This window comes from Spinacia oleracea, chromosome 5 (assembly GCF_020520425.1).
Source record: "Spinacia oleracea cultivar Varoflay chromosome 5, BTI_SOV_V1, whole genome shotgun sequence".
Taxonomy (NCBI): Eukaryota; Viridiplantae; Streptophyta; class Magnoliopsida; order Caryophyllales; family Amaranthaceae; genus Spinacia; species Spinacia oleracea.
In genome coordinates, this window is record NC_079491.1 from 64,495,727 (window position 1) to 64,517,566 (window position 21,840).

At 38.8% G+C, this 21,840-nt stretch overlaps 1 protein-coding gene across 1 annotated transcript; it reads left to right on the plus strand.

Moving 5' to 3' along the window:
- Positions 1 to 18,343: 18,343 nt before the first annotated feature.
- LOC130461226 (ubiquitin-like-specific protease 1) lies at positions 18,344 to 21,357 on the plus strand. Its single transcript, XM_056829229.1, has 7 exons — positions 18,344 to 18,589; positions 18,682 to 19,007; positions 19,087 to 19,266; positions 19,359 to 19,463; positions 20,846 to 20,915; positions 21,027 to 21,125; positions 21,227 to 21,357. The coding sequence occupies exons 2-7, from the start codon at positions 18,838 to 18,840 to the stop codon at positions 21,323 to 21,325; spliced, it is 723 nt and encodes a 240-aa protein (XP_056685207.1). The 5' UTR covers positions 18,344 to 18,589; positions 18,682 to 18,837; the 3' UTR covers positions 21,326 to 21,357.
- The last annotated feature ends 483 nt before the right edge of the window (positions 21,358 to 21,840 follow it).

Sequence of the window (21,840 nt, forward strand, 5' to 3'; positions counted from 1 at the left end):
TGAAGGAAATACTCGTGCTTGTAGGTAATCAAAATAGCCGAAGGGTGAAACGATCCTACCCCGCGTTTATTTCCCCATCAAGTTGGGACGACCTGAAAATCAGCATATTAATGTGAACGGGCAGAACATCATAACGAATCTCGGCTCCCTCGGGAGTTGGGACTAAGGATACCTTTTTCGCCAATAGGGGGGTGCATACGCCGCGCATGTTTCCCACTCGGTACTTGTGCAGGTAGTACACCTATCCCGAACCCAATCGCTCGCTCATTAGGTCCCTCTCGCCTGCATGCCCCCTTGGCTTGCACTTGCGGGTTGGCCTCTTGAGCGAAATTCGTCTGTTGAAGACACCACCTCGACCGGGGCATGTGTTGGATCTACGATAGAAGTGGTACCAAGCCAGGCGCAAATACTACCCATAGAAGCCTATCATAAACTACGTGGTATATTTAATGTTCAAATCCATGTTTGTAATGTAGTTATGTGTAGCGAAATATGTGATTGTGTGTGACAAACTATCCTAGAAAACCAATGACCTTAAAAATTGCCCAAACATTCATAAACCAATTGGCGAAAGAGTTATACCACAATACGTGTTCCGAAAACTCGGACGATCGCCACAAAAATAAGCGACGCTCGAGATGGCCTCTAACGGATCCCACAACGCCGCACAACGCGTAAAGGACGTTATTAGGCAAGCACGCAAAATTAAGTTGCACAAAACAAAAGAATATACGCGAACAGAAAACGAGTACCAGTCAGGGACGTATTTTCAGCGCCCCTGGTTGGGCGCCAATATTTCTCACGCCCTCTGCTGGGCGCTGAAGTTGCTGCCTGGCCTTTTGGTCAGGCACAGCAGCCTCGGTGCCCACGCATGAAGAAAATACGTAGCAAAAAAAACTTTTCGTAAAAACAATTGCTACGAGGGCGTATGAAAAAGCACTCGATTTCAAAAGCGACTTGTAAAAAAATAAAATAACTCTTTGTATCGTTGTTAGGCCTCCTACGACGACAATGCTCGACACCAAAAACCAAACATGCTATTTAAATGACCTTGAATGTCACATGGGCAAAGTATTCAAAAAATATTGTTCGAACAAAGTCTTCAAGAGAAAAATAAATGTTCAAATAAATCCGAGTCTAGACTAGGCTATGCCAAAATACAATCCAAATCCCAAAGTCTTAGTTGTCTTATCCATAGAATCGGTCTTAATGCTTGGTGTCGTTCTGCAAGTTAAAAGGTTAAACCATATTGAGTCCACCCTAGGCCTACTAAACTTAAAGGTCCACTATAGGCCTACCAAACGAGGCTCACTCAGTCTCGCCTCGTGACTCAAAGACCACAACCCTCTACCTTTTAGCCGAAATTAAAAATTGAAGAATTTATGTTAGGGAGGAATCCCAAGGAAAAAAGAAAGAAAAAATAGAAAGAGAAAAGGGAGAGCGAAAAGAGCAAGCCAGGGAATACTTATCCCGTAGTGCAACAGTTACCTAAGTAAACGAAGGAAAAGAAATGAGTCAACCAATCCAAATCATAAAATTCTACGATGTCTACCCTTTCCAATCCTTATGCTCTTAGACGCTTTCGCGCCGGGCCCTGTTCAGCTCATCTAACCCATCCATGTTCTCATTGCCATAACCCAAGAAACCATTACCTCGACTCTTGTTCTTGAACTTGTTGTCAACTGCAAACCACGCACGGCCCTTGACACGTGCGTCATACCCATTATTTCCAAAACTTGCTCCTACACCACCATTAGCACAATGACCGTATAACTTGTTTGGATACATCCTGTTGATATACCCTTGAGCCGTCCCCATGCTATTCATTGGCCTTGGTAGAAGTAATCCTCATGCTCGACTAATACCTATACAACTTATCCTATCTCATTCAACCCGTCTTTCAAGCCGTCTTGAGTCACGAATAAGAAAAAGAAGACAAATGAAAAGTACATTCTACACTTAACGCTTCACAAAAATAATGAAAAAAATATACTTTGCAAAGCCCCTTTAAAGTTCGTCTAAAAAAGGGAAAAGAAACATTTAGCACACCAAAAAAGATCCGCCCAGAAATAATTTTCAGCGCCCACAGCTGGGCACCGAAATCTTTAGCGCCCCAGCCTGGGCGCTGAATCTCTCTGCCTGCCAAATTTTGTCCAAAAGTGCTCGTCATTTTATCCTCACATACACGGAATAATAACGAACACTTGGGGGGGTACAACACGTATTCAGATATACGTACCACCAAAAAAAAAAATACATGTACTCAAAAAATACAAAACAAATTTTTGGCTTACGGCAAGGCAGCAGATTATTAAAATAATAATAAACTTCACTTATTCTACCGTTTCAAATAATATGTTTCCACCTCAGAACATACTTGTTTAAAATCGGCATTCTATGAAACCATTTTCTAAGCTAAGAACTACGCAAGACCTGATTCCAAATTAAATCTATTTAAGGCGGATACGTAGGCAATCCATGATTCGGTCCAACCAATTTGCAAAAATATTAAAGCCTATAGAAAAACAAGAATAAGAAATAAAGTCCCTTATTGAAATTTAATTACTTGCAACCCAAGTCGACAGAAAAATCCAAGTCACCAAGATGCCAAAATTAATGAGCACACATCAAAAAATAAAAAGGGCACGTACCCTTTCCACAAGGAGCACTCACACTCCTAGGCACTTAGCCAAGACTAAAAAAATCGGCATGCCTCAATTGAATGGGGGCTAGCGCAAGCGTCCATGACCTCTAAAGTACTCGACTTGACCCTCCCTAAAGCCAACTAACTCACTTAAAGACCTTCTTTCACCACTAGACACAGTCATGATCGCCAACAAGTAGTAAGGGCAGTAAGCTTGCAATAAAGAGGATTGTTCTACGGCATCGTCTCATCGTTCCTTCGAACTCAGGGCACCCGTTCATGGTAATTCAAATGCTTGCTAATCCCCTTTGAAAAAAAAATATAAAAAAATGGTACATTGTCAATAGGACTTAGCACTTAACCAAGGCTCACCCTACTTAGGAATATGACACGGGCATCTAAAATCGAAATCTAAAAGCATCATTAATGGGAAGACATAACATCAATTGGGGGCTAAAAAGTGAAATGAAATAGCTAGGGAAAGAACTAAGTATACCTTGACCTTTTGTTCAGACATACACCAAGTAAGTCTAAGTCAATTTGAAAACGGTTTATATTCCCGCAATTCTGGAAAAGATGGCCCGAAAAGCCTAAAAGCATATGCCAAACGGGCACAAGTATATCTTGACGCCTGCACCCTGGCTTCCAGCAAATCCTTAGACAGCATTCCAAAAATCGTAACAGTATTTTGATTCACTCATGTAATCTTGTACGAACCCTTCTATAAGTCAACTTACTTAGGACACCTCAGATTGTACACAGTAGGACTCGGATTTTAAATAATTTTCAAATAATTTTCAAAGACTTTTTCGAACATAATAAAGAGTCGTTGGTTTAATCTAAGTATACGTTTGTCTCGGTATTGCAACTGAGTCAAAAGATTTGTAAATATGATTATGGGTAAAGAAAGGCACCTAGCTATTGGTCAAGGCACACTTCGACATGTGACTACCTTGACCATGGCAATGTCGCACAATACGACATTTACAAGAGAAGTAGCAAAATCACTACTCGAACGTACCTCGCACTAAACGAGTCTGGTTCAAACTATTCATGATCCGCGTCACCATGAATGCATAAAAACGTATGCAAAGCATTGTAGCACCAAGCCAATCCCGTAGCTACAATTGGGGGCTTGAGAAAAACACTCTAAAAATGCTCGAAATGACGATTTTATCGCAAATTCTCGACGCTAACGCTATACATAGGGGCACAATCCTAATATTAAATTGTGAAAAACAAACCTTAGAATGGCTACAACCCCTCCCAAATTCTAAGCACTACTTAGAATATATAAAGTCACCCCACTAACAAGGGTAACTGAAAATCACGAGTCACCAAAACTCCGATCAAACCACTGCACATAACGCTCGCCCTATAAAATACCCGTTACACAGTCTACATCGTTCCAAAGCAAAAGCGAAAGAAAAAAATACTGTCAAAGTTCTGCCCAGAAATCATTTTCAACGCCCAGAGTTGGGCGCTGAACCTTTCTGCTAGCCAAGTTTTGCCCAGATATATATAAAAAAAAAAAACACATATGAATCCTCGCATCGAACGAAGTGATAAGCCGTGCAAACCCACGCGGAAGGTGCTACACTTGTTCGAACACCTGAACGAGGCGTGATGAAAGTACTCCAATGCAAAAAAATAATGATATCCCAACACCTGGAGAAATGTTCTAATACAGGTTGTTAGGCCACACAAGCTTACGTCGCACCGTAAGTTCAACCATCCCACGGTACAAGTCTAAAAGAGAGAGAGTAAGGCATATTGCACTAACACGGGCACGACCAAGAGCACGTGTAAAAGAGGCAAAGACTACTTATTCAAAATGCAAGCCACACGACTTCTACATTAAGGATTAAAGGTAGCAAAATATTACCTACCACGAAAGGGATAGCTCGCACCTACACGAGCGGAACCCCAAGGCATCTTTCTCGAAAGAACCTACAAAATCGTACGCCAAAAGGAAGCATCCCAACATGCATACTTGGGGGCTCCAAGCTACGAAACAACCATGGCAAAATAAAAAATCTCGAAGAAAATGTTTGAACAATCAAAAGGGCACGATGTTTGAGACCACTTCATGAATGGACCTGACCCCTATCAAGCTTCTAAGCAAACTATTCAAAATCAGTCATTGCTCAAAAAAAATATGATTCAAGCAAACTGATTAATGGACTGCACACAACGACCATTCTATGAACGCTCGTTCGCACATACATATCGTCATTCACGAACACGTTCAAAAAATATAAGAGCGAACAAATTCTTTCACCTCAAAGTATGTTCCTCGGGCCATATAGACTCGCCCAACTATCCCAATAACTGTACGCCTTAAGAGCAACAGTTCCTTAAAATAATTGCCCCAAAGCAACAAGCACCGTAGTCCACCAATCGGCGACGGCTTCTCAAGAAAACCATCACGTTCTAAAAACAAAGAAAAAACAAAAGAAATGAGAATACATAGAACTTCTAAGTGAAATAAACGAATGAACAAGAGGCCAACTGTGTCATCAAAAGACCAGCCCAAACAACACTTTCAACGCCCCACCTGGGCGTGAATTATTTCAACGCCCAGGCCTGGGCGCCGAAAATGAATCCAGGCTCAAAAGGCTTTAACTTCTATTGGGCCCTGCCATATTCATTCGGCTTGAAAATTGCCGATTTCTTCACTGAAAGTCGCACCTCACGGCTTTGCTAAAAATAGCACACTATTATAGGAGGTCGCTTGCACATACGAGCGTGACCCCAAACATGATTACAAGATGCAAAAACAACCGACGAGCCCCAACGCTTGGGGGCTCGCAAAAAAGGGGACTCCAACAAGGAGCGCGCAATCAAAATCACATTCCCAGACTGCATCACACACCATATCATGTTTGGATATCTCAAAAAAAAAAAAAATATTGTTAAACAAAAATATACACAGTGTGGACCCACTTATAGGACACATCTAATCAGGAAATATTACAACCCACCAACAGGTTGTAATCACCAAAAGCTCTTCTACATAGGCAAAATAAGAAATTCAAAATGGGCTCGCCATCTTCAGCCGCGCAGGTCCTCAGTTTTTCGAAGAATAAAGTCTTCAAATTTAAAATGGGCTCGCCATCTTCAGCCGGCAGGGTCTACGGCGCAAACCACGTAGGTCCTTATTTTCAAAAAAAAAAACAAAATAAAATTTCAAAACAGATTCGTCCACTTCTATCGGACGGGGGGTCCACCCTCAGCGGACAGGCTCGCCATCTTCAGCCGGCGGGGTCTACGTCACAAACCGCGTAGGTCCTTATTTTCAAAAACATCAAACAGATTGGTCCACTTCTATCGGACGGGGGGTCCACCCTCAGCGGACAGGCTTGCCATCTTCAGCCGGCGGGGTCTACGTCACAAACCGCGTAGGTCCTTATTTTCAAAAACATCAAACAGATTCGTCCACTTCTATCGGACGGGGGGTCCACCCTTAGCGGACAGGCTCGCCATCTTCAGTCGGCGGGGTCTACGTCACAAACCGGGTAGGTCCTTATTTTCAAAAACATCAAACAGATTCGTCCACTTCTATTGGACAGGGGGTCCACCCTCAGCGGACAGGCTCGCCCACCTTCAGCGGGCGGGGTCTGCGTCACTAACAGCGCAGGTCCTTAGTCACTGCAGCGATAACTTTTATTGGTTTTCCCTTTTTCCAAAAATTAAAGGATTGGTTTGTTGGATTTTCCTTCGTTTTATGTCCTATAAAAACAAGGGGGCTTTCTCGTTTAGCTAGCCCTGAAAATGAGAATCTTTAAAAACGTTTTACCTCGTGATTGGACTTGGCCAGGCCCAATTACACTTTACAGCTTTAATTTCGAAAACATCTGTAGTTACTCCCAATGACAAAGTGAGGGAGTTTCTACGCATCTTTAGATCCTTCCAATGACAAAGTGAGGAAGTTTCTATACTATCAGTTGAAAAATCCCAATGACACGTGAGGGATATGTCGACACTTCAAGTGATGACCCTTAAGTCAAATGTTATCACTCGGGGGCTCGTGAGACCCTCGCAAAACAGGTCACATACACCATGGCTTGTGTGACGCACTCCGTCTAATAATTTGACCATCGTCTTACTCCAAGACTCAGTCAAAGTGGTGGCTAACTGTAGACACCTACTCTTGTCCCCATTCCCGCAAGGGAAAGGTTCGATGATGAAAGCATAAAAAATCCACTTGACAACGCATCTCCTATAAAATAAACGAATCTCAATTCCCCTTTTCATTTCACCCGAAACCAGCTATTTATGGAAACCTGCTAAAAATAGTAACTGCCGTAAAAAGTAGCTTCTAAAAGTGGCAAAATCATAAAAGATAGAAACCTGTCAGAATTAGGTGTTGCATTCCAACATAAATCCTAAATGAGATAGAAAACTGCGAGAATCCTATTCCTAATATGATTCAGAAATAAGAGTTACGTATTAATTGAAATCCTAACGAGCCTAGAGTTCGTAACGGGCCCAGACGCATTCCGTCACAAAATTAATACGCGCTAAAAGAGTCGAATTAATCTCAAACTCTACGGATTTCAGGAATCCGAATCTGACAAAGAATTCGGCCCAGACATCACTTTCAACGCCCAGAGCTGGGCGCCGAAATCTTTGACGCCCAGCCCTGGGCGCTGAAATTGCATGGATCTCTATTTTTAACGCCCAGCCCTGGGCGCCGAAATCTTTGACGCCCATAGCTGGGCGCCGAAATTACCTAGGACGTGTTTTTTCTTAATTCTTTGCGGATTAGAACTCTGCAATTCTATCTTTCCACGAACTCTTCCCTATAAATAGGCCCCTAGTTTCGACGTGAAACAACACACAACAACACATAATATATTCTGAGTATTGACTCTAAACCCTTAGCCTAAGCCTCTCGCTGCGAAACTGTTCACGCGTTCTGTCGCAATCGATCCATAAATCAAACAGAACGTATCCTGTCCCATAATTGAGATTCGTTAAATAAAAAGGAGAAATAGCAAAGTCAAAGTGGTTAGTTTTCTGAGAACCGTGACGCACCTCTCAAGGGTGCGTCGTAATGTGTCCCTTTTCGATGATTTAACTGCTTTCCTCGCCATTTTTATGAACTGTTAAACTAACCTAATTTGATTGTTCTATCACGCCTAACAAATATAATATTTTTGGGAAATTGGATTATCATGCTAGGTCCCTTAATGCTATTTAAATCAGATAATCACGATCGAATTAGTATTATATGTTGCATATTGCTAAAATCAATTCAGATTAGTTTAATAGTTAACGCATGTCCCTTCAATTATTTATGCTGAGCTAGTAAGGATATCCTCCCTCTGGAGTTATCGACGAGCGAATTACTCCTCTCGGTAGTTACAGTCCCCCGAACCCTCAATCCCTACCTTGCGGGTGTATATTGAGAGATCCCCACACCAGGGATCACAAGGGAACCTATGGCCGTCGTGGTCAAACATAATTGCACTCCCTTTATGTCACGATAATCGGGTTTTGTCAGTTTTTCTCATTGTTGTTAAAAACTGAATGGCGACTCCTATATTACTAGTCAATTGGGTGTATACTCACAGGAAATCTAATTACACTTGATTGAATAAAAATAATCGTCACACCCACGAGGGACAAGGTCACGCATTAGCCTCGCGCTTTTTCGACCCCCCTCACATGGCCGGTCTTGCCCATGTGGCTTGGACGGTTAGTAAGGATATGTTAATGACCTTCTAACCCTTTTTCCTACAAAATAATTCAGTCATACTTAAATCCTTAGAGACACAGAGAACCCTAATTCTCTATGTGCCTCCAAAGTGAGTTCTTCCCAAAAGCAAACTATCTTTATCGATTGTCTAAGCTACGATGATCAAGATGGATCTGATCGTGTCGGTGAACCAAGTAGAGGAACGAAAAGTGGAGTTCTAAGATCGTGTTCGTTGACGGATTTGTGGAAAACACGCCTGAAACATAAGTATGCTTAATCTGTGCTTTATACATGCTTCCTGCCTTTGGGGATTGTTTCCGCACATGTTATTATGTTTAACTGTATTCCCCTACACTCATTTGCTATGAGACTATGGGAGGGAGCAAAAGGAGACCGGGATACATCACCTAGGAGTTGTAATAACTTGTACACATGCTATGAGATGGTGGGAGGGACCTAAAGGAATCAGTTACATGATTTCTGATTTGCTGAAGTATCACCAGACCTAGGATGACCTATTCTTATAGATGTAGGAGGGAGCCACAATAACTGGTTACACAAATGTTAATGTACTGAGCTTTTAGTATCCTATGTCTTTTATGTGTGACTCTACCTGCCAACTAAATTTTTTTTCCAATTACTTCTGTTGTAATCCTAATACATCAGCTGGATTGCTGGATGCTAGTGAAAATACTGTGTTATTTTATTGCGAAGTTCCTAAATAAGATAAACGCCAACGAGTTCATCATTCCATTATAAAGTGATCTTCTGCATAGTTTAATTTAAGTTTTAATTGCAGTTTTCTGATCTCTTCTCAACATAGTGTCTTGTTTAAAAAATAACTGAAAAAATCCAAGTCATTTGATATTTTTTCTTCTATCATACTTCCTCCGTTCCACAATAGATGCATCATTTCTCATTTGCGTACTATTCATCAATTAACTTTGACAACCTTTCTTTCACTGTTGAGTAAGAAAAAATATAGTCAAGTGAGATCTTGTTAAATTTGTATTAATGCAAGGATTCCAAATATCAACATTTTATAATTTTTATTTATACGCATTTAGAGATATTAATTTTCAAATAAGCGCGTTTGCATACGTGCAATGAGAAATGATGCATCTATTGTGGAATGGATGAAGTAGATGGGCATGACAACCTATGTTGGTTTTTACGAGATTGGAGCTACTAAGAAAGGATATCGTTCTATGTCTCTGCTTCGTTTGGTGGTGTTCGCCAACTAGTTGGACAACTTGCAAATTTGAGTGGTTGCTATGTTGTAGGAAGTGCTGGTACATTGAAAAGAAAAGGTGATTTCTCACTTCTATGTCTTACCAGTGATTTACATCATCGAATATCATTTAATATAAGAATCTAGAATTCTTATCGACAAAACAAATTGCACTTGGTATTAGAACTTGAAATTTTTAACTATAACTTGATTTTGAAACATAATTTACAGAATTGATGATCAGCCTTATAGAGGTGCTAATGCCATCAATGTTTACAGGTTAATTTCTAAGCTTCTTAATTGTATTTTACGCCTAGTCCCTTTATTTATCTACTGGTATACTAATATGTCCCATGGTCGGCAATTTATGTTTGTTCGCAGCTTAACTATGCCCTTACACAATCCTCTTAACACTGAGGTCTATGGAGAAAGCGCATCTTCCCTATCACATTCTGATGAACTAGAAAATCCTAGACCTCAAATCATTAAAATACTAAATGATAGCCTAGCTGAATTAGAAGAGGAGGAAAACCCTATGGAGGCTGAAGTGGGCATTAGATGGGAACTTGCTTATTGTTGGGTGCAACATTTGCAGAAGAAGGAAAGTGAGAAAAATCCAAAGAAGCTTGAAATGAGAAAAATAATAACTCTTATGTTATAGATTTAGGAAAAGAATTCAAATCTCGAAAGATGTTATTGAACATTATCATTTTTTATTAAAATGTATGCATTATTGAAATTGGAACATATATAATATATATTAATGTAATACTTGCACTTTGGTATTGGGATATATGTATATAAAACACCAGTTAGTGTTGTTATGTTTGTTATACAGGTTGCGATGTTGTAACACCCTAATAATTCCTTGCTTTTATAAAACCATTTTCCAACTTAAAATAAAGGAATTACTAAAGTATTACCGCCACCGTGATAACGGTTAAGGCTATTACCAGAATTACGCAGCGGAAATTAATGTCAACTAATTTTTAAAAACATAATTAATACTTTATCGAGGCCTCCTACAATTTGGAACCATAATGGCCCAAAACCCAAAACATAAATAGTTCAAACATTTCAAACATAATTAAAGTATTATTGAATGGTTCGAAATACGAAAACATGCAAGTCTCTCGATCATCCCAAGCCACATGATTCCGATCTACCAACCTGCTATATTATTCTACTCCCTATCAATGCAAGTGCAAATGATAGATGATCATAGGGTCATTAAGGCAAAGGCCATGACCAAAACACATAAAGCACGTAGTCAGCAAAAGCTGAGTACTTACAAGAATAGAGTGAGATAAAACTATAAACATGCATCACTCACTAAGTACTAATCAACATGCAAAAGCCATTAAATAAGTCAAACAAATCATGAATACAAGACTCGACTCTTGACTCGACTCTTGACTTGACTCTTGACTCACAATTTAATTAGAATAAGCTTCGAACGGGCCAAAAGAATATTCCATAAAGGAAAAAGATGATGGGAGCCAAACATACACCAAATAATAAATAATAAAATCGGGCCATATCGAGTGTCGTGCCATACCGACGGAATTCCTGCGCATATTATAAACGAAACAACGTCTTGTATCATTAGAAGGAGTACGAGCTTTTCGGCAAGACTCCCCCCATTGTTCATACTCAAGGTATATACGTTCCAAGAGTTTTGAAGCTTGTTCTGGTTGCACTTTACGTTTATTAATATTTTTATTAAAGGCGAACTCAAGACTCGCCAACATGCACACATACAATTAATAAACAACAACAAAAACAACCTTATTTTAAATGCTTTAGGACTTGTGATCAACAAGGCAAGACACTTGTGGAATTACTACCATGTTCCTCCTCACCAAAGTGAGACTCCACATCATGCACATTAACATGAGGGTTGTGCCCTTGCACGACAAATTCTGATTCATTTCATACATAATATTCCCAACTGAACCCTACATGTGCAGTGGCTTACGTGAGCTAACCCTTCACATGTGGTAAAATAAATAGTACAACGAGGTACGAATAATTGGCTCAAAGTATGCTAGACGTCCCGTACAATAGCATACAAATAAATAATCCATCCCTTGCATGTGAAACAAACCATACATGCATAAATATTGAACAACATAATTGACAATGAAATCCATACTCATAATAATTCCAACATGCTTGTTCAACAATTAATCCAATAAATCCAACCACTAGTGGAAAAAGGCTTATTTGCATCCCCGCATTTGCCACGCCATTCTAAACATGTGACGCAAATGACAATTTTTAGCATAAAATTTAGTCATTTGCGTCGCAGCTTTGTTAAACTGCGACGCAAATGACTCTAGGATGCCCCCCAGAGTCATTTGCGTCGCAGATTAGTAAAACTGCGACGCAATTAACTCAATCAAGTGCGTCGCAGATTTACTAATCTGCGACGCAAATGACTCTGGGGGGCATCCTAGAGTCATTTGCGTCGCAGTTTAGTAATTCTGCGACGCAAATGATGTTTTGTATTTTTTCTAAAATGCGATATTCCACAGCGCGCGACCTAAATTGAAACCCAATTGCAAAAGCTTCACCCCTCACTGCTTCAATTCCTTCCTCCAACTTCCTCGGCCTTCCTCGTCCTCCGCCGTCAACCTCGTCCTCCGCCGTCAACCTCCGTCTTCCTCGACCTGCTGTTCGTCTTCCTGCCGCGTCAACCTCCTCTTCGCACAGCTCATTGTCCTCCAACTTCCTGCTCGTCGCCGCCCCCTGATCGTCGTTCAACCCCCGGCCTCTTCACAGGTCACTGTCGCCGCTGCTTGCTAACGCCGTCGGCTGCCACGCCGCTGGCCCTCCTCTCTTCAATTGCTCCATCGATTAATTAGGTACATTTAAATTTTATTTTGTGGATATTATTTAATTGAATTTTAATTGTGCATTTTAATTATAATTGTGGATATTATGTTTGAATTTTAATGGTACATTTTAGTTGAATTTTAAGATTGAATTTTAATTGTGGATATTATTTAATTGAATTTTAATTGTGCACATTTAAGATTTAGGTTTTGTTGAATTTTAATTGTAGTTTTTGGTGAATTGTAATAGTTGGTTTTGTTGAAATTATTTGTTTATTACAATTAGGTTTTGTTGAATTAAGGTTATGAAATGAATTTTTGGGTTTGTTTAGGTTTATGAGATGGTTTGTGTAGGTTATGAAATGATGTTTTGGGTTTGCTACAAAATTCGGGTTTGTGAATTTGTGATGTGAAATGAATTGTACTATGGGAACTTGTTATTAGTTATGGTAGGTTTTGTTGGAAGCCATGGATTTATAATGATATGAATAGCCTAGTTTATATTCTAACCTTTGACAAAATTTGGTCATATTGTTTTATCTTTAGTGGTTGAAAATGGATCGGAGTTGGATGTATGGTAGTAAACGATTTTCTACAAGGTTCTTACAAGGGATTCAAGAGTTCATTAAGGTTGCCTTGAAACATCAATCAGAACATGAATCAAGTTTAATTCTGTGTCCTTGTTGTGATTGCAATAATTCAAGGGGGTATCGGGATATTGATGATATTGTTGATCACATAGTTCGTCGCGGTTTTAAGGGTAACTACACGACGTGGACATGGCATGGTGAGAGCATAGATCATGGGGCAAGTTCTAGTATGCCGAGCTCGAGTCAGCATAATCATTGTGATAATGGTGATGATAATGAAATTGAGGATGATATTGGTGTTGAAAGTGAGGAAGAAGAGGAGAAAGATAGGATAGATGATATGATGCATGATGTGGAAGACCATCATTTCGTTGAGCGTCCCCATATGTATGATAGTATAATCAAAGCTTCCGCAACACCATTATATCCTGGTTCTACACAAACTGTACTTGGTGCCGTCATCGAATATTTCAACTTAAAGGTGGAAAACGGTTGGACCAACAAGAGTTTTTCACAGTTTTTGGAGGCCACGTCTGGTAATCTTCCTGAAGGAAACAAACTTCCAAGGTCTAACTATGAGGCCCAGAAGCTTATGTGTCCTTTGGGTATGGATTATGAGAAGATACACGCGTGTCCAAATGATTGCGTGTTGTATCGAAAGCAGTATGCAAATCTGCATGAGTGTCCAAGATGCGGATTGTCCCGTTACAAGATCGTGGAGAATGATGCAACATCAACTAAGAAGAAACCTTCTCCGGCTAAGGTGCTTTGGTATCTTCCAATTATACCAAGATTTAAGCGCCTTTTCTCAGAAGAGAAAACTGCAAAACTCTTGAGGTGGCATGCCGAGGGGAGGAAGAAAGATGGGTTAATGAGGCATCCTGCTGATTCTCCACAATGGAGGAACATTGATCGAAAGTACAAGGTCTTTAGGGAAGAAGTTCGGAATCTCAGGCTTGGTCTTTGCACGGATGGAATGAACCCATTTGGGACACTTAGTACCCAATATAGCACTTGGCCGGTTCTTCTCACCATATACAATTTGCCTCCTTGGTTATGCATGAAGCGTAGATACATCATGTTGTCGCTCTTAATCTCTGGGCCTAAACAACCCGGAAATGACATAGATGTGTATCTAGAGCCACTCATTGAAGATTTGAAATTGTTGTGGGATGAAGGGGTGTTGATGTTTGATGCATACACCAAAACCAATTTCACTTTACGTGCCATGATTTTTTGTACGATAAATGATTTCCCGGCTTATGGAAATTTGTCAGGGTATTCTGTAAAGGGAAAGAAGGCATGTCCAGTTTGTCATGATGATTTGGTCTCGAGGCGCCTAAAATTTTGTGGGAAAGATGTGTACATGGATTACCGGATGTATCTTCCTGAAGATCATCCATTTCGAAAAGAGAAGGAAGCTTTTAATGGAGAATTGGAGATGAGAGAAGCTCCTGCCCCCTTATGTGCGTGTGAGGTTTATGAACGGGTTAAAGACATTGAGACAGAGTTTGGTAAGCCTTATAAAGGTCAGCCAAGTGGTGGTTACAAGAAGAGGTCTATCTTTTGGGATCTCCCATATTGGAGAGATTTGGAAGTTAGGCATTGTTTGGATGTAATGCATATTGAGAAAAATGTTTGTGATGCCATTGTTGGGACATTGTTGAATATGCAAGGGAAAACGAAGGATGGGCCTAAAGTTAGACAAGATATGGCTGCTATGGGTCGCTCCGAGTTGGCACCTCAAGAAAGGGGAAAACGCTGGTACCTTCCCCCAGCTTGTTTCACCTTGTCTAAAAAGGAGAAAGTTAGCTTTTGTGAGTCTTTGCATGGCTTAAAGGTCCCTGCCGGTTACTCTTCAAATTTTCGTAGACTTGTGTCCATGTCTGACTTGAAATTAGTTGGAATGAAATCTCATGATTGTCACGTGTTGATGCAACAATTGCTGCCGGTTGCAATTCGAGGGATATTGCCGCCACAAGTGAGGTATACCATTACAAGATTGTGTTTCTTTTTCAACACAATTTGTAGCAAGGTGATCAATCCAACAATACTGGATGATTTGCAGGCTGATGTACTTGAGACCATGTGTCGGTTTGAAAAGTATTTTCCGCCATCATTCTTTGACATGATGCCTCATTTGATTATTCATCTTGTTCGTGAAATTAAGCTTTGTGGGCCAGTTTGTATGAGGTACATGTATCCCTTTGAACGGGAAATGGGTACCTTGAAAAATAGAGTGATGAATCCGGCCAAACCTGAAGCTAGTATTGTCCAACGAACCGTCGCGGAGGAAGTTGCTGCATGGGTTTCTCAATATATGGCACGTTTGAAAGAAGTCGGAGTACCAAAGTCTAGACATGATGGGAGACTTGGGGGTCAAGGTACAATTGGCAAGAAAAGGATATCAATCAGTTCTGAAATGATGTGTAAGGTTGAGCTGTTTGTGGTGCAAAGTCTTAGTGAAGTCCATCCATACGTGGCTGAGCACATGAACTTTCTTAGAGAGCAATATCCTTCAAAAAATGGTCCTCAACTGATAAAATAGCATAATCGTTCATTCCTCACATGGTTCAAGCGTCGAGTGATGGATCAATTTTCCGACACGCCTAATGAGGTATCTGACATGGTGAGATGGTTGGCATATGGTCCTAAATGTCAAGTCATATCTTATGAGGGGTACGACATCAATGGCTATTCTTTTTACACGAAGCGACAAGATGACAAAACGACGATGCAAAATAGTGGTGTTACGGCAATATGTTTGTCTTCAGAGTATGCTAGTGTAAAAGATAGAACACTTGTAGATAAGACGAACTCTTACTATGGAGTCATTGAAGAAATATTAGAGTTGGAATATAAGTATTTTAAGATTCCTCTATTCCGGTGCAAGTGGGTTGATATTAGTCGCGGTGTCAAAAAGGATGAACATGGGTACCTGACACTTGTAAACTTTAGTCGAGTTGGGCATCTTGCAGATCCTTTCATATTAGCATCACAGGCAAAACAAATCTTTTACATGGTTGACCCTGCCGATCGTAGTTGGTCAGTTGTTCTGGAAGGCAAAAGAAGAATACTTGGCGTTGAGGATGTAGATGATGAAGAAGAGTATGATGAGCAGTTTAATGAGATTCCACCTTCCTCCTGGCATATCCCTCAAATGATTGACGATGTTGACATGAGTTATACACGCCGAGATCATGATGAAGGATTTTATGTTGAAAAAGAGAAATAGTGAGATAGGTACTATTTTGGCAACTATTTTTTCACCAAGTTAATTTGTAGATTAGTTAAAAGTTGGGTTCGAAAATGTCATTTTTGCCTAAATATGTACTATAACGACCCAATTACCCTTAAATGTGGAATAATAGATTATTACGAGGCTTAGAAAGTTATAACTATGCATATGAGACATGTAATAAGTTTGAAAACATTCCTTAGGTTCTTTGGTTCAAAGTTGGGTTCGAAAATGTCATTTTTGCCTAAATATGTACTATAACGACCCAATTACCCTTAAATGTGGAATAATAGATTATTACGAGGCTTAGAAAGTTATAACTATGCATATGAGACATGTAATAAGTTTGAAAACATTCCTTAGGTTCTTTGGTTCAAAGTTGGGTTCGAAAATGTCATTTTTGCCTAAATATGTACTATAACGACCCAATTACCCTTAAATGTGGAATAATAGATTAGTACGAGGCTTAGAAAGTTATAACTATGCATATGAGACATGTAATAAGTTTGAAAACATTCCTTAGGTTCTTTGGTTCAAAGTTGGGTTCGAAAATGTCATTTTTGCCTAAATATGTACTATAACGACCCAATTACCCTTAAATGTGGAATAATAGATTATTACGAGGCTTAGAAAGTTATAACTATGCATATGAGACATGTAATAAGTTTGAAAACATTCCTTAGGTTCTTTGGTTCAAAGTTGGGTTCGAAAACGTCATTTTTGCCTAAATATGTACTATAACGACCCAATTACCTGGGAAGATGTTTCACAAGGAATAAAAGACACTTTGTGGGAAGACGTCAAGGTAACCGGTTTTATTTTGGAAATTCAGTTGTACATATCTACGTGTCTTTTTCATGTGCTAAAAGACTTTCTTGTTCCTTTTCTTTTTCTTTCATTTAGAGAGAATTTCATATCACAGATGAAACTAAGAAAGAAGTTGTCTTAAAGAGTTGTGATAAGCGTTGGAGGGAATTCAAATCAAGATTGGCGACTGGTTGGATTCGGGGTACAAGGAAAAGGCCAAAAGATGAAAAGATGCCATATGATTTGTATAGTTATATAACTAAGGATATATGGAAGGAATTTGTGAAGATACGTACCTCCGAAGAAGCTGAGGTATAAAAATTATTCTTATTTAAAGTCTTGTTATAATCTAAGTTTTATTTTGTTGTAATAATTTCTTTTACCCCCCTAAAATTAGGAAATAAGTGAGAAAGCAAGACAAAGTCAATCTTTCAACATATATCCTCATCATATGGGACAGAAATCATATGCTGAAATGACAAGTGAATGGCAGAGAAAAGGGTACATTCCCTCAGTTTCTTCGTCATCTGAAGGTTCCTCTGCGTCTACAATTTCTTCAAGTTTGCCGAGTAGGACATGTTTATGGCTTCTTGCAAGATCGAAACCAGATGAGAAAGGAAATCCTTACTTGCCGGATGAGGGCACACAAAAGGTCAAAGAAAATATTGTAAGTTCATTTAACAATTTTGCGTAATGTTGTGATTCCTCTAATTTCATATATGTTCTTAAATATGAAACCAAGTGTTGAACTTTTCTCAAAACCATTTGATTTCATGTAGGATGAATGGAAAAGGAAACAAGATGAAGGGGAATTTGTTCCCAAAAGTGCACGAGATGATGTCTTATCTCGTGCACTTGGTAAGACTAAAGAAGGGAGACCACTAACATTTGGTGGTGGAGTAGGCATCAAAGCTGTGTGGGGGACCGGAGAGCGGCGTAGCTTTCGACGGTATGGAGATGCGGAGATGGAGGAAATGGAAGCAAGAGTGACCAAAAGGGTCAAAGATGAGACAATACAAGAGATGAACTCCAAGATGGATGCCATGGTCATGGAGAAATTTATCACATTTGCTAAAGAACTTGGTGTCCAAATACCAAGCCATATGAGGATAGACGCAAATGTTCATAGTAGTTGTCGTTCCGGGGGTTTAGATCCATTTGCCGACATTACGGTATGATAATTTGTGTTTTTCAAGTACTTTGTTTCTAGTTAATTCTATTGAACTTTTCTAACATGTTACATTGTATTTGCGTTATTGTTCAAAATAAATAATAAGGAACCTGTCCCGTGCCATCTATACCTGAACATAGGCTCGGAGAAAGTCTTTGTTGCCTATGGTACCATATGTCCAGAGTTGCTCCTTGATCACCACAACGACGTCACGTCCGATAACGTGAAAGTGAGCGTTGATGATTTTGAGCCCGCGTACAAAGAAGCTCCCGTCCCCGTGCCTTCTCAATATATTAAGAAACTTGCTCAAGCTCATGGTACCTTCACTCAGTGGCCAAAACATTTGGTGTCGCTTACGAATGAGGAGGTAACTAACATATGCATGATAATTTGAAGTAGAACTATTATACCATGTATGCTCACTAATATGTATATCGTTATTTGAAAATCATACCTCAGGTAAACAAGCCTACAAGTAAAGAGCCTAAAGGGAAAGGGAACAAAGGGAAAGAGATAGTGGTTGGGGGAAGTGGAACAAAAGCGTCCAACACTAAATCAAAAACCTATTTCCTTGAAAATTATAAAGTGCAAAATTTGAGTGGTAAGTGCAATGTGATGAAAACTATGATGTTGGGATTAAAAGAAGGGGAGCACGTTAAGGTACATTGCACTAAAAGGACATTCAATATGGAAAAGGACTTTGAAATTAGTGTCACCGTTGAAGACACCGATCAACTTCTCTCGGGAGCATGGCTCAATATATCAATAATACAAGTTTTTGCTACGTGAGTTACCTAAATTCATATTTTGCCCCTAAATTTGATTTTTATGATTGTCTTAACGTTCTTACACTCTATATTATAGGGCTTTGAGTGAGTTGTGTTTTCACGATGATTGTCACCCCAATAGTATTGGATTCATGTGCCCGGAGATGATCTCGGCCACCATGTTAAAGTCCGATGCAGATCGAATTCTATTGTACATCACGAGGTCCATGAGTGCACTTAGTTCTAAGACATTCATCTTATGTCCATACTACGAAAAGTATGAAAATTACTTTGAACTTCGTTTTTAATTGATTGTTATAAATTTAACTTTTTTTTTTCTAACTACATACGTTTATTGTTTGTATGTAGGAGTCACTGGATGCTTTTAGTTCTTTGCTTGTCTAAACGTGAGGTCTACATATTTGATTCTCAACAGAAGAAGAGAAATTTGATGATTAAGGAGCCACTAAACAAGTAAGTAAAGTATGCATATGAAAATGCCATTTTTGCCAAAATTTTTGCCTTAGGTTCTTTAGTTCAAAGTTGGGTTCGAAAACATCATTTTTGCCTAAAAATGACCTAGGACGACCCAAATAGCCTTAAATGTGAAATAATAGATTGTAAAGGGACTTAGAAAGTTATAACTATGCATATGAGACGTGTAATAAGTTTGAAAACATTCCTTAGGTTCTTTGGTTCAAAGTTGGGTTCGAAAACATCATTTTTGCCTAAAAATGACCTAGGACGACCCAAATAGCCTTAAATGTGAAATAATAGATTGTAAAGGGACTTAGAAAGTTATAACTATGCATATGAGACGTGTAATAAGTTTGAAAACATTCCTTAGGTTCTTTGGTTCAAAGTTGGGTTCGAAAACATCATTTTTGCCTAAAAATGACCTAGGACGACCCAAATAGCCTTAAATGTGAAATAATAGATTGTAAAGGGCCTTAGAAAGTTATAACTATGCATATGAGACGTGTAATAAGTTTGAAAACATTCCTTAGGTTCTTTGGTTCAAAGTTGGGTTCGAAAACATCATTTTTGCCTAAAAATGACCTAGGACGACCCAATTAGCCTTAAATGTGAAATAATAGATTGTAAAGGGACTTAGAAAGTTATAACTATGCATATGAGACGTGTAATAAGTTTGAAAACATTCCTTAGGTTCTTTGGTTCAAAGTTGGGTTCGAAAACATCATTTTTGCCTAAAAATGACCTAGGACGACCCAAATAGCCTTAAATGTGAAATAATAGATTGTAAAGGGCCTTAGAAAGTTATAACTATGCATATGAGACGTGTAATAAGTTTGAAAACATTCCTTAGGTTCTTTGGTTCAAAGTTGGGTTCGAAAACATCATTTTTGCCTAAAAATGACCTAGGACGACCCAATTAGCCTTAAATGTGAAATAATAGATTGTAAAGGGACTTAGAAAGTTATAACTATGCATATGAGACGTGTAATAAGTTTGAAAACATTCCTTAGGTTCTTTGGTTCAAAGTTGGGTTCGAAAACATCATTTTTGCCTAAAAATGACCTAGGACGACCCAAATAGCCTTAAATGTGAAATAATAGATTGTAAAGGGCCTTAGAAAGTTATAACTATGCATATGAGACGTGTAATAAGTTTGAAAACATTCCTTAGGTTCTTTGGTTCAAAGTTGGGTTCGAAAACATCATTTTTGCCTAAAAATGACCTAGAACGACCCAATTAGCCTTAAATGTGACTACTACGTATATAATTGTATTTACATGTGTAAATAAAGTATATAATTGCACTTACATGTAAAATATTCTTTGCATTTACATGTGTAAACAAAGTATATATAATTGCATATTTTATCGAATGTGTAGTGCTTTTCGGAGTTACAAGAGACTAGGTGGACAATCTAAGGGAACTAAATTAACATGGATTCCAGCACAGGTATATATATATATAATTAGTTTATTATTTACCTAAGAAATAAGTTTTTCAAAATTATAACATACAATGTGATAGAAATTTTACTTGTGTTATTTATTTTAATGCATTTAGTGTGCTCAACAACCGGGATCACTAGATTGTGGCTACTACGTCATGCGTTTTATGTACGACATAATAATGAATCATGGTAATAGTCAAGATCTTACTAAGGTATGTTCTCATAAACTACGTACTTTATATAATAAATTGAAGTACACAAAACTATTATATTGATCAATCGTTGATAAATTGAATTATTTACACTTTTTTAGGATTTTTCAAGAACATTGCCCTATTCACCGGAGGAGATTAATGAGGTGAAAGATTTTTGGGCAGATTACTTCATGAACAATGTCGAATTTTTAGCTTAATTTGTAATATGAACTTGATCTCTAGCTAGCTACGTACCTTTGTTGTAATAATTTTATGTTTGTTGTAACATGTTGGTTGATCGATCTATGACGAATTTAATTGCCTTTTATTGGGAACGTTAATTACGTTGTAAACTTTAGTGACAGGTATTAATTATAAATGTATTCCCGGTATTGGGAATGAAGCGTCTAATTTCAAAGACGATCATGTCGGAATTTCCAACTAAAATATTAAAAAACGAATATTTTTTTAAAAAAAATAAGTCATTTGCAACGCACGTTAGCTCAATGTGCGAGGCAAATGACTTAATTTTTTGGCGCTAAAATTGTCATTTGCAACGCACATTTAGCTAATGTGCGTTGCAAATGACTTTTCAGCACCATGCCTAAAAAGCTATTTGCGTCGCACATTTAGCTAATGTGCGACGCAAATAACTTTTCAGGCATGGTGCTGAAAAGTCATTTGCAACGCACATTAGCTAAATGTGCGTTGCAAATGAACCTTATTTGCGTCG